The 12,162-nt window shown below is 41.7% G+C and overlaps 1 protein-coding gene across 4 annotated transcripts in view; it reads left to right on the top strand.

Annotated features, from left to right (window-relative positions):
* The window catches only part of dop1a (DOP1 leucine zipper like protein A), a 32,288-nt gene that overhangs the window by 9,447 nt on the left and 10,679 nt on the right, over positions 1–12,162 (top strand). For 2 of the 4 annotated variants that reach the window (XM_077526566.1, XM_077526565.1), the window contains exons 9-20: positions 420–534; positions 634–754; positions 849–968; positions 1,376–1,493; positions 2,253–2,282; positions 3,551–3,808; positions 6,602–7,130; positions 8,856–9,139; positions 9,216–9,368; positions 9,448–9,548; positions 9,633–9,898; positions 10,033–12,157. In XM_077526566.1, coding sequence (XP_077382692.1) covers positions 420–534; positions 634–754; positions 849–968; positions 1,376–1,493; positions 2,253–2,282; positions 3,551–3,808; positions 6,602–7,130; positions 8,856–9,139; positions 9,216–9,368; positions 9,448–9,548; positions 9,633–9,898; positions 10,033–12,157 — 4,220 coding nt within the window. Of the gene's footprint in view, positions 1–419; positions 535–633; positions 755–848; positions 969–1,375; positions 1,494–1,519; positions 1,976–2,252; positions 2,283–3,550; positions 3,809–6,601; positions 7,131–8,855; positions 9,140–9,215; positions 9,369–9,447; positions 9,549–9,632; positions 9,899–10,032; positions 12,158–12,162 lie in introns of those variants that run through there. The other 2 variants (XM_077526567.1, XM_077526568.1) reach the window with 2 other exon arrangements.

Raw genomic sequence — 12,162 nt, 5'->3', positions numbered from 1 at the left:
TGTGGCAGTGAATTCTTTGAAGTCCACTTACTGTCTTTTAATTCTGTTCCGCCATGTGCTCTGTTGTGGCACTCCAGGGGTTAGAACACATAGAGCACAGAGAAACCAGAAGGCAAATCTAGTTTTAGAAAGTATTTTTGTTTTTGTCATTGGGTCCTGTGCCATCTGTTCAGAGGTAGTTATTGGAAGTCCATCCATTGGGAGAGGCTTGGCACTACAGGGACTCTTTTTGCAGGCTTCAGCTCATTATGTGGCAGACGGAGCGTGAACACACACAAAAAAAAAAAAAAGGGGAGAGAGAAGGGGGTGGAAGATGTAATAGTGGTATTTTTTTTTTTTTTGACTAATTTTTAAAATAAAGGTACTACCAAGTAATATTTCTGGAAATGTGTCTCTTCTGTTACATTGCGTGTTTTTAGGCAATGGTGGGGATATTGCAGGGTAAAGCGAGAGGCGGCGAAGAGGAAAGCATCCTCATGCATGACCTTAAGCCATTTCGCATCCTCATCAGTCTGCTTGACAAACCAGAGCTTGGTAATAAACAAAATGTCAATACCAACAGGACAGTTAGTGCTGTGAATACATTCTGTTGTCCTCCAGTGTCCAGCTAGTCTTGTATGCTTCTCTCTTCAGGTCCAGCTATCTTAGAGGATGTTCTCATCGAAGTGTTTCGTACGTTGCACACACAGTGCAAAACTGAGTTGGGCCTCCAAAACCAGAGTTCCTTCAGCAAGGACCACACACACCTTAGCAGGTTAGCCTAATCAACTATTTCCTCTTCTCAAAGGTGTTATTATATTTTGAGTTGATAATGTAATGCAAATGTTGGCCCTCTGATTCCTTTTTAGCAAACTTCGGGAGAACAAGAAGACAGCAGAACTGATTAAAACAGCCAATCTGCTGTTCAACTCTTTCGAGCCATTCTACATGTGGGACTATATTGCTCGCTGGTTTGAGGAGTGCTGCAGGTTTTTGATGTTTTTAATGTTTATGTTATGTATCATTGTATTTGTTGTGTTAAGGTACACTCCTTGACTCATCTCAAATGATTTAATGATGCCAATTGTGATTCATTAATTCATCAAAAATATCATCCTGCTATAAGTTTGAGACCACTTTATAGATAATTTTGAAAAATATGAGGTATATTGATGAGGCTTTGAAAAATAAAAGCCAAACTTATTAAGGTAGTATAATGAGGCAATGTTTGTGCAACAGGTTGATAAGATAACATAATCTTTATCTTTAAGTCCCACAACGGTTGAACTACAAATTGCAAAATTCACGATAAAAAAAGTAAATTTGTACTGTTGACATAAATCCTTGCAAAAGACATCAATATTTTTCACTTGACACCAGATGGCTTCTTTTATAGGACACCATTGAATGTGCAAACAAGTATTCCAAGGCATTCTGGGATTTTAGGTACCTCAGAGCTCTCCTTAATGGAATTCTGTCAGCTAGTTGATTTCCTCTTGGACATCGTTTCCTTGGTAAGTTTACTTGTGTGGTTTCATCTTTTGGTCAGTCTCTTGTGTTCACTTTATTTTGAAGTAGCTGCCATCATGTACAGCTAAAGTCTGTTATAAATTCTTTCATTTTTGTGTCCTGCATTCAATTTCTCACATGTTTTGGTACAGTTACAAGTTTTGTATAATAATTGTTTCTGTTTTAGCTCATTTATTTCATTTCCCTTTAATGTACAGATTTTGTTTGTCTCTTTATTTTCATATTTCTCTGCCACAATGCGTTTCTTTGTGGTCCTGCTCCTTTCCCTGCACTCACATTCCCTTCTTTCCTGGCTCTGCTTGGCCTCTTAATACTATGTATTTCTCGCCACCTCCCTGACTTTATTTGGCTCATTCACATCCTTTACTGTTTTTTGTTTTAGTTCCCTACCCTGAACAGACAATTCTCTTGGTCCTGGGATGTAACTGCTATTCTTAACGTCTGTGCCTCCGCTCTTGTCTCTTAGGTGTGAAATGCCCCACACAAGCACAAACATACTTGTGTGTCTGTTTCCCTGCTAAAAATATAGCAGATTTGTAAATTGATGCACACTTTGGAAATCTGCTTGTCTGTATATATTTCCAATCAGAAAAGTTTGGAAATCTTTGTTTATTACCCTGTTTCAAGAGTGTGTGTGTGTATGTGTTTTGGACTCTGGCAAGAGTGGGATGTGATTTAGTGTGCTGTGGCCTGTGCTCCGCTTGCTCCTGTCTGTTCAAACTATTTGCTCTTTCTCCCTGAAGCCTACTAGAAGCATGAGGGTAATCTGCCAGGTAAAGTACTGCTCTTTCCTGCTTTTTCACCTCATCCTGCTTCACTGAGGCTATGATAGCATTCCTGCAACATCCCACCAACATCCATTTGACCTCTGTTTCTACCAAGCTTTTAGTGATGTGATCATTTCTTAATAATTGACTGACCATTGTACTCTTAACTTCCAAATTTATATGGAAAAGAAGCAGTGAAAATAACAATCTCATGCAAAATAAGCTCATCCTTGAAGTTTGGTGTGGATCTTGTGACAATGAAATTTTTGCCCAGTGTGTCTGGGCTTTAATTGCATGCAATTTTATTGCCATTGTCTTGCTCACATATTTTTCAAGAAATATGAATACCAACTATGTTTTTTTTTTTTTTTAAATTGATTTCATTGTTCCTTTATCCATTTTTTTCTAAAATTCAGTAGCATTTTGCTTGTTAAACACAATATATTTAATAATATAACACAGTATATTCCATAACATTTAACCTCCCTGCACAAAATGACAATCAGGTATAGAAGAAGTAAATGCAGATTGCAAGTAGAAAGACTTGAAAATACTTAGATGTTATAACAAAATTCCTAATTTTAATTACAAACTCCCAACACTCATGGTCATTTTTATTGAGAGTTCGGCATTGTACAAAATTTTGCTTGTCTCTCATTCGTCGGTTCCCTGGGCACCCTAACGTCACTGTCAGTCCGTCATTTTTTTAAGCTGAACACGCTGTAATTATCATTTTTATTTTAACCACGCTTCCGTCACTTTGTCATCCCTATTCTAGGACCGGCAGACAGGGGTGGGCATTCCGTCAGTAACGGACTGTCCATCAGTCTGTCCGTTCAATTGTCGACAAAATGGGTCTGTCCGTCTATACTTGACCCAGTTAGTGATGATTACACTGGCGGACGAAAACCCACTTCCATCAATCCTTAGTCCATCATTTTTAACATTTTTGTCATTTGTACTTTGTCAGCAAAACGGGTGTCAGTGACGGACTGACGGACAGTCTGTCAGTCCTGACAAAATGCCCATCTCAGTTTTTTCTCACACCATAATGATTCAACACTTATGGTCATTTTTTTCTTCTTCTGGAGTTAGAGAAAAAGCTGTGTTTGTGATGTATCAATGTTTGTCATTACATACTCAACATACCATTGTCCAATTGTCATATGGGTCTGTAATGAGAGGAGACAAGATAAAAAAACTTTTGAGTAATAATAGTGTTGTATAATGTTTAATAAAGTCAACATTGTATAATCTGTTGCCACCTATTCTAGGAGACGTACATCGAGATCCAGACAGAGCACCTTCCGCAGCTATTGCTGCGCATGGTGGCTGCACTAACCTGTCACCTGCAGACCTTGGGAATTGGAGAGCTCACTCACTGTCTGCGTCTCTGCTCCAAGATCCTGAGCAAAGTACAACCACCATTAGTGTCCCCTTTGGCTCTGCCCACAAGCCCCCAGGTGCAGGGCCTTGCCAGCGCCTGTGGAAATTCTTCAGACTCCACAAAGGAGAAAAAAAGTGATATTAGCGTGAGTACAGTAAAAGCATTGACATATTCCACACGTGTTACAGTTGTACATCCCAAATTTGATAGAAACGCTTCAGTTTTCTTCTAGAATCGATATTTTCAACATGCACAATAAACAAAATTCAATTGATAAAGAAAGATAAAATACATTTATAATTTGTAAGAATCCAACCACAGTTGAGTATAATCATCATCAAAATTGTTCTCGTGTACTAACATTTTGTTGAGCACTGTAGTCATGGCTGTACAGCAGAGCTGTCCAAATTCAGTCCTCGAGGTCCACTATCATGCATGTTTTAGATGTTTACCTCTTCCAGCATGCCTGATTCTGCAGAATCCTGATCATTTGAATCAAATGTGTTAGAGAAGGGAAACATCTCGAAAGATGCAGAATAGTGGCACTCGAGGACTGGATTTTGACGCTGCTGCTGCATAGTGTACTGTGTTTACTTCAACATTAAATTGATACACCTAGATATTAAACTAATAGTAACTAAAAGTGAAAAGAAACCATATCATGTACAGCTATAACAGCTTCCAATTTTCTGGTAGGGCTTTTTATGATGTTGTCTGGCAAGAGGACCATTTCTGATCCACTTCAGATCTTGCTGATATTGGACACATGGGCCTGACTCAGAATATCTGTTTGAGTTCATCTGAAAGGTGTTTGATACGAGTGAATATGTAAGGTTCTTCCACATGAAGATCATCCATTCATGCCTAAAGCAGGCTTCCCCTATCCTGGTCTTGGAGGGCTGGAGTCCTGAAGGTTTTATATATTACTTCTTTCAATTCTAAATATCAGGATTTCTTTTCATCAGGCTGCAGCACTTCCTGAAGAGCTGATTATATGAATCAGGTGTATTGGAAGATGGAAACATCTAAAACCTGCAGGACTCTGGGCCTCAAGGACCAGGATTAGGGAAGCTTGCTTTAACGGGACAGTGTGTAGAATTTTAGCCATTTAGTGGTGAACTAATAGAGTGCAACGGCCCAAGTTCTAAGTAGGGATGTCACGATAAGGGCAATATCGTGATATTAAAACGGCCACAATATCGTCGTCGTCATGTTCACAATATTTAAAAGCAACACATCTGTTAAAAAAAGTCAGGTTGATTTCCATTTGTGCAGATCTAGCACCCTCTAGTGGCTATTTTATTAGTGTAATTTAATTTTCATTAGGGATGTTTTAGCCTTCAATGTTTAAAATTTATGCTAATTGTCAGATGAAGGGGAACCTAATTTGCTTGTGAAGCCATCAATGTGTGTTTGCATTACCAAGTAAGTGCCTCAATATTGTTATTAGAGATTGTAGGTGGTTTTATATGCATTGCTGTTATGTACAAAAGCACATATTGCTCTTATTTTTTACAATATTGTGATCTTTTTTTAAATATCGCCAACGCCCCCACAATATCGTGATAATTATATCGTGACCTTCAGATCGAGATAATATCGTATCGTGATGTTTGGATATTATTGCATCCCTTGTTCTAAGTGTGTGTATTTTGAATCAAGTGCACTAATGGTGCCACAGAGACCACACTTCCCAAGCCTACCATCAATTACTATGTTCACTGAAAGATGGCGGCAAAACATGTCAGTCTCCTGTAAGGTGCGGCGAGATCTATGTAATATAATTAGCGATATACTAGACCTAAGATTATATTAAAAAATTGATGTTAATGTTCTAGAACATATAAACTAAGGGGCTTTGTCTTAACTGTTTTAACGATCAATTATTTGATTCCATTGTGTTTCAAGACTTGTACATTGTATGCATTGATGTTTATATTAACACTATATTGTCCTAACGTGCAAGACGTTCGTGCTGGTTTACAAAATCAATGTCCGTAATTGGAAGGTGTGTGCCTGTGTGGCTCTGCACAGATTCAAAGGCCTTGTAAAAAAAAAATAAATAAATAAAAAAAAAGAGACTTGATTCAACCCATAAAAAAGAGAAAAATGTAGTTCAAATTAGGAAGGTGGTACCACCAATGGAACGTCCTTCTCGTGCTCCCTTGAGACAAAACATTTGACTACTTGTTGGCTGTCCTGGTCCTCCTGGTCCCAACCCAGCATTCTGGTTCTTATAGTGAGTGCAAGCTCACTGTGGCATGATGTAAGGATTCAGTCAATCTGTCCCATGTTCAGAGATGGATTGCGCCACACGGACTGAGCTGTGCCCGTAAGGAGTAGAGAGAAAGATGATAGTTAACTAACAGCTGAGCCCAGGTCCCATGTACTCCGTTTGAAAGTAGAGAAGAATGACATAAATAGCCTGTCGCTATCTCCAACAGAGTGGAAAACATGCCACATACATCCAACAATTACTTTTAACAGACCCATCCCCCCACCCTCAGGAGCATGTGGATGATGTGCTACTCTACGTGGCACCTGAGTCCAGGCTCCAAAATGTGCCTGCTGCCTTGATCAGGATGAATCCCAGGACACTTTAATGCACCCAGTGACTGAAAAGAAAAACATCGTTCTTATAACTTGTTGCACTTTTTGCTTTGCACATCATTGTGAATCTCTCGTCAGATGAACAGCTGTGGACAGATGCTCATAGTTGTAGCACTGGTTTTCAAATTTTTTTTCCAGCAACAAGCATTGTCTCATCAAGAGGAATATGTGTTGACTATATTTAAGATAAAAAAGTTAACTTTAACTTACTGCTGATTATTTATTGTGTGGATTTCTGTGTGTTGGTGGCTCTCATACAACAATGCAAAACGAGAGATTGAAGAGATTACTTAAGTGTTTTTTTTGTTTCCTCTTTGTCTCTTCACAGACTCTTCCTGTAACTCTGGAAACACATGAAAGGGGGGAGGTGTTCAAAGATGTAGAAAGTCATCCCAATCGCTCATCTGAAAGTTGCTTCACAGACTTTGTCCAGTACCATGAGAATGGCCCAACAACAGAACAACCACCTCAAACTCACCAGACGCATAAGGCAGGCATTCGTTCCTCAGGCCCATCTCAAGCTAAACCTGTGGACAAACCAGTCATGCAGTGCTGTTTGGAACACTTCCAGCAATTTCTTTCTCGCCTTATTAACTTGTATATAACTTCCCAACAAGTGGACAAAGAGGAGAAGGACAGAGGCCTGGTGGAACAGTCAACAAACCTTATATTAGAGCGTGCCCCACATGGTGTGCATGTCGATCAGACTGAGTCATGCTCGGACTCTGTGATGGCACAGAAAGAGTGTGTTGCTGCTTTTACTGCTGCCTGCCAGCTGTTCTTGGAGTGTTCCAGTTTTCCGGTGTACATTGCAGAGGGAAACCTGAAGGCCTCACCCACACAAGACCAAGAGTGTGGTAAGTGTCACAAAGAGCCTTTATCTAAAGGTAATCAGGGCTTCATTAATAAACATTTCATGACAATGATATGTTGTAAGTGACCTCACTAGTCTAAACATGGCATTCTGATTAATACTACATTTGTGGAATAAGAGTCATGAAGTAAAATCCAGCCATTTTTATCCATCTCTATGGGGGGGGGGGGGGGGGGGGGGGGGTAGGAGGGGAATCACAGTTCACCTGTTTTCTGAAGCTGAGCTGTGATTGGTTGTTACAACCACAGAAAACAGATGAGCTGTTTTCTGAAGCCGAGCTGTGATTGGTTGTTATTGTTACCAACACAACTAATCACAGCTCAGCTTCAGAAAACAGGTGAGCTGTGATTGGTCGTTGCCTGAGCCCTGAGCAAATTGTCATCTTCAGTTGACACTGACAGCATGACTGCTTTTTGCACCCTCAAAAAAGACAAGGATGTGTTCTGATCACTTTATATCAGGTAGTTTTCTCTCTTTCAAAATGAGTCATAACATTAACATTTGATTGTAAATTCCAGGCAGACGTGCCATATAAATAAACCTAACCTTGACGTGTACCTGTTTGCATATCCATGCAAGTTTTAGTTGGCAATGTTGTCGTTCAACATTAATCTGTCAGTTAATATAAGTTTCAGCAATCAGACACACAAAACATGTACCCAATGTTGGAATATTCAACATTCATTTATAATTACAAATTTTTCACATTGATTTAATATGATAGAACATTTTTTCACATGATAATCATAACACTTTATCAAAGTTTACTTGCCAACTTTGGGTTATGAAAAATCGTGTTTTTTTGTTTATGTTTGTTTGTTTTTTAATCGCCGTGTTTGTTTGCAGTTAGTTAGCAAACTAAGATAGCTTGAAAGGCTTCGACGTTCAGCAAGACGAATATATACGGACACAAAAATTTAATGAATGACTTTTTACACCAAGAACGTACATTTGCTACCACGAGACAAACATTGACGTGTTGAACGCAGCCGATATCCTTCACCCATCCAGACACAAAGTAACTGTATGACTCCAAGCTCTTGATAGAAAGTCCTCCCAAGTATAGGCACTCTTGTTTACAATGAAATAATTAAAAATGTTGTAGTAGGTCACTTGGGGGATCATAGTTGCTTCCTTTGACCAGACCGATAGTGAAAGTCCATACATAGGGATCTTGCCCTCCAACCAACTCTGGCTTTTGGGGATAGCGATTCAGAACAACTGGTTCCAATGAGTTGCAGTAACCTGCTTTGCTACTAGGGCCGTTATTTATTTGCTGCTTTGTCATATTATCCCACCATTTAAACGAAATGCTAACCGAAAACAATGTATTTCTATGGCTTGTTTGCCCTCCAGGAGGGTAAGCTAAGCATTCTGGGTAAAGTGACGTCAGCGAGAAGGGTCTATACACAGACGATAAGTTTGGTGGTGATGTAAAGTTACATGAGACCGGGAAATAATTTGGTAACGATTATTTAAATCTACAAAGATAAGACATTAAAAGCCCTAAGTAGTAAGTACACAACAAAGCTATTTGCTTAACAGTTTGCTTTTAACAATTCAGTCACAGTTCATATTATAGGTGTGTTAATGTGTGGCTTTGGCTCACGGTACATACACCTATTTATGAAAGACATTACAACTTGTGAAAACAACATACATGTGTAGTACTGTCTATTTAAGCATTTGTCTCCCTGCATATGTACAGACAGCGAGCGGGGATTTCTGCCGGACTGGTTGCAGGCATTGATGGATGCCACCTGCTTGGCAAGCAACTTTAGTCTTCAAGGTGTGGCTATTTCTCTACTAATGGACCTCGTGGGACTCACCCAATCTGTGGCCATGGTGACAGCTGAGAGTGTGGCATCCAGCGGCAGCTCTGAGTCTGCCCAGCCCATGAGCCCCAGCCAAGGTCGAGTAGCTGTCGTCATTAGGCCCCCACTCACTCAGGGAATTCTTAAGTACATCGCAAACAAGACAGACTTCTTCAAGGTAGTAATTAATAGTGGAACAACCATTTGAATTTCCTCCTAATTTTCCTAACTCCCTTTAATCTGCTTGTGCATAGAATGTGGCTCTGATCCTGTGGGATCAGTTGAGTGAAGGAACACCACAGCACCATCAACGAAGTGTGGAGCTCTTCTATCAGCTCCACAACCTTGTACCTTCTTCCAGCATCTGTGAGGATGTGATCAGCCAGCAGCTCATGCACCGTGACAAGGTCAGTGCGGTGAAAATCATTTCAGTCTCACCCAAACACTGTCTCTATAAAATCCATGCTGAACTATAATTTCTTTCAGAGAATTCGGCTCGAAGCCCATGTGAAGTTTTCTGTGCTGTGGCATCTGACACGAGATTTAAACATCACCAAATCTTCTCCTTTTAATCGAACATTTGACAGGTTGGTTCAAATGCAATTTGTGTTTTCAGTACTCTTGGTATTCCTCTAATTTTTTGCTCTTCCATCTTTTGTTTTACCCAACAGATCTCTTTTTATCATGCTAGACAGCCTTAGTTATTGGGATCCTTGTACAAGTTCAGTTGGCCGGGCATGGCTTAATCAGGTCCTTCAGCGACATGACATCGCTCGGGTACTAGAGCCCCTCCTTCTTCTTCTACTGCACCCAAAGACCCATAGAGTTTCCATTCAAAAAGTACAAGCCCAGCGACACTGGGCCCATGTTTTTCCTGGCCTGTCTGAACAAGAGCCATCGGAACCTAGAGACACTAGAGACTCAGGCTTCCCTGAAAGTGAGTCGCCTTGTTTTAATATTATAGATGTTATGTGATGTAAAATATTAGTAGCTGTGACTATCAACCATGTGTTTTCTTTCCATTGCCTTGTTACATTAATGTTTTATTCTTTTTTTGATTTCTGTCATTAGACCTCAGTGATATCCAAGTGGACAGGATGGCACAGAGAGATTTCCCAGGTCTGGAAGTCGGTGACATGGAGCCATTTTGTCTTACCGTTAACCCTCTGAGTGACAGTCTGTCGATACTGAGTCTGAGCAGTGAGAATTTACAACTAACCGGTGCATTTCGGTCTGCTGACCAGCAGGAGGAGCCCCATTCCTCCGAATCAACTGGTTCTCAGTCCTCTCCAGTGGAAAATCAAAGTTTTGATGAGCCAGAGGCTGTAAACAGCACGTCCAACAGTTCAGACCAGCAACCTGCTTCCTCAGATTATATGTCTGAAGACTCAGTAGAGGAGACTGTTTTCTCTGTTGTAAATGATCTTATAGAAAATGTTCTGAGTTTAGTAGCTGAGGAGTCTGTTGATGTGCCAATGCAGTCTGAAGACTGGCCTCAGTCAGACTCTGAGAGCACTTCCTCAGAAACATCCATGGGTCCCCAGCTTGACTCCGGTCCTCCTCACAGCTCCAACCACCAGACGCTCCCAGAAATGCTGGCTGAAGGAACACTGGAATTCCTCGGTGTCCCTTCAACTGATGTTGCTGCAGGAGAGCAGCACAGAGAGGGCATCATCCGTCACAGTTCCTCACCTTCCATCGTCACATTACCTGACAACTCGGACCCAACTATTTCAGAGAGCAATCTGCAGTTGGACACCTCTCAAGCACGCAAACGTAGCCATAGCAGCACCCAGCTCAGCCTTAAAGGCAAAATCATGGAGAAGCTGGCTGACAAATCCGCAGGGGCTAAGCCTAAGACGAAAAAGTCCAAAAGGAAAGAAGAGGAGAGACAAAGAAAGGCAGCAAGCCAGGCTGAAAAAACGCAAACCCCCAGTATATTCTTTGGGGATAGCCTCGATCTGGAGAACTGGTATAGCTGTGGGGAAGGTGAGGTATCAGAAATTGAAAGTGACATCGGCTCACCCAGTGGATGCTCAGGTGGAAATGTTGGAGGTGTCAGTGTCGCAGGGCGTAGATCATCGGCCGCCAAACCTCGCTTCAATATCCACCCTCTCTACCAGCATGTTCTTCTATATCTGCAGTTATACGACTCCTCCAGGGCCCTGCATGCACTTTCGGCAATTGCAGCCATGCTGAGGTCGGCACCCTCAGGGTTTGTAAGTGCTATCTCCACTACTAGCATCAATAACACCTACACCCCCCAGCTGTCTTTGCTCCAAAACCTCCTAGCTCGTCACAGGGTCTCTGTCATGGGCAAAGACTTCTATTGCCCCATCCCACAAGACTCCCACTCCCACTCATTCCGCAGTGCCATGTATTTGGAAATCATCATATCGCTCTGCCTATACTTCCTAAGAAGCTTTTACTCTGCCCATGTAACAGCAGGCCCTCAGGACTTGGCCGGAAACCGGGCCATGCAGCTAACCAGTATAGAGGTATTAACTCTTCTTTTCAGTGAGCTGGCCAAAGTCACAGGGGGCTCAGCAAAGGGATTTGCTAGTTTCATCTATGATGTCCTGTCTAAATGTAAAGTTCAGAAGGTGGTACTCCATTGCCTGCTCTCCTCTATATTCAGCGCCCAGAAATGGCATGACCAACGGGCGGCTGGTGTAAACATGTCCGCAGTGGAGGAAGGCCTGTCTGAGGACTGTGTTATCAACTTGTCAGAGGATCAGATGGACAGTTGTGGCGCAGTCCAGTCCCAGTTACTAAGACTGCTACAGAGCCTAGTCGTACTCGAGCACAGAGTTCTGGTGCCGGTCGAAGAAGGAGGAGAACCTGCGGCAGGAGTGGCGGCAGGCGTAGGAGCAGGCAGCAGCACAGGAACTGGGTTTGAAATGTTAGGTGGAGAAGTGGAGCATGTCAACCCGCAGCAGCCAATGACATCACTACAGTACCTTCACGGACAGCCGATCACAGCGCAGGGCATGTTTTTGTGCGCCGTCATCAGGGCACTGCATCAACACCATGCGTGTAAGATGCACCCTCAGTGGATTGGACTCATCACAGCCACGCTGCCATACATGAGGAGGATTCTAAGAAGGGTGGTTGCATCAGTCACACTGCAGCTTTGCAGGAACTTGGATAATCTTCTTCACCAGTACCGCTATGAGACAGGGATTACTGACACCAGGTATT

The sequence above is a fragment of the Festucalex cinctus genome, chromosome 7 (genome assembly GCF_051991245.1).
Source record: "Festucalex cinctus isolate MCC-2025b chromosome 7, RoL_Fcin_1.0, whole genome shotgun sequence".
NCBI lineage: Eukaryota > Metazoa > Chordata > Actinopteri > Syngnathiformes > Syngnathidae > Festucalex > Festucalex cinctus.
Note: the sequence above shows the minus strand (reverse complement) of the source record. Positions and strands in the feature narration are given on the sequence as shown.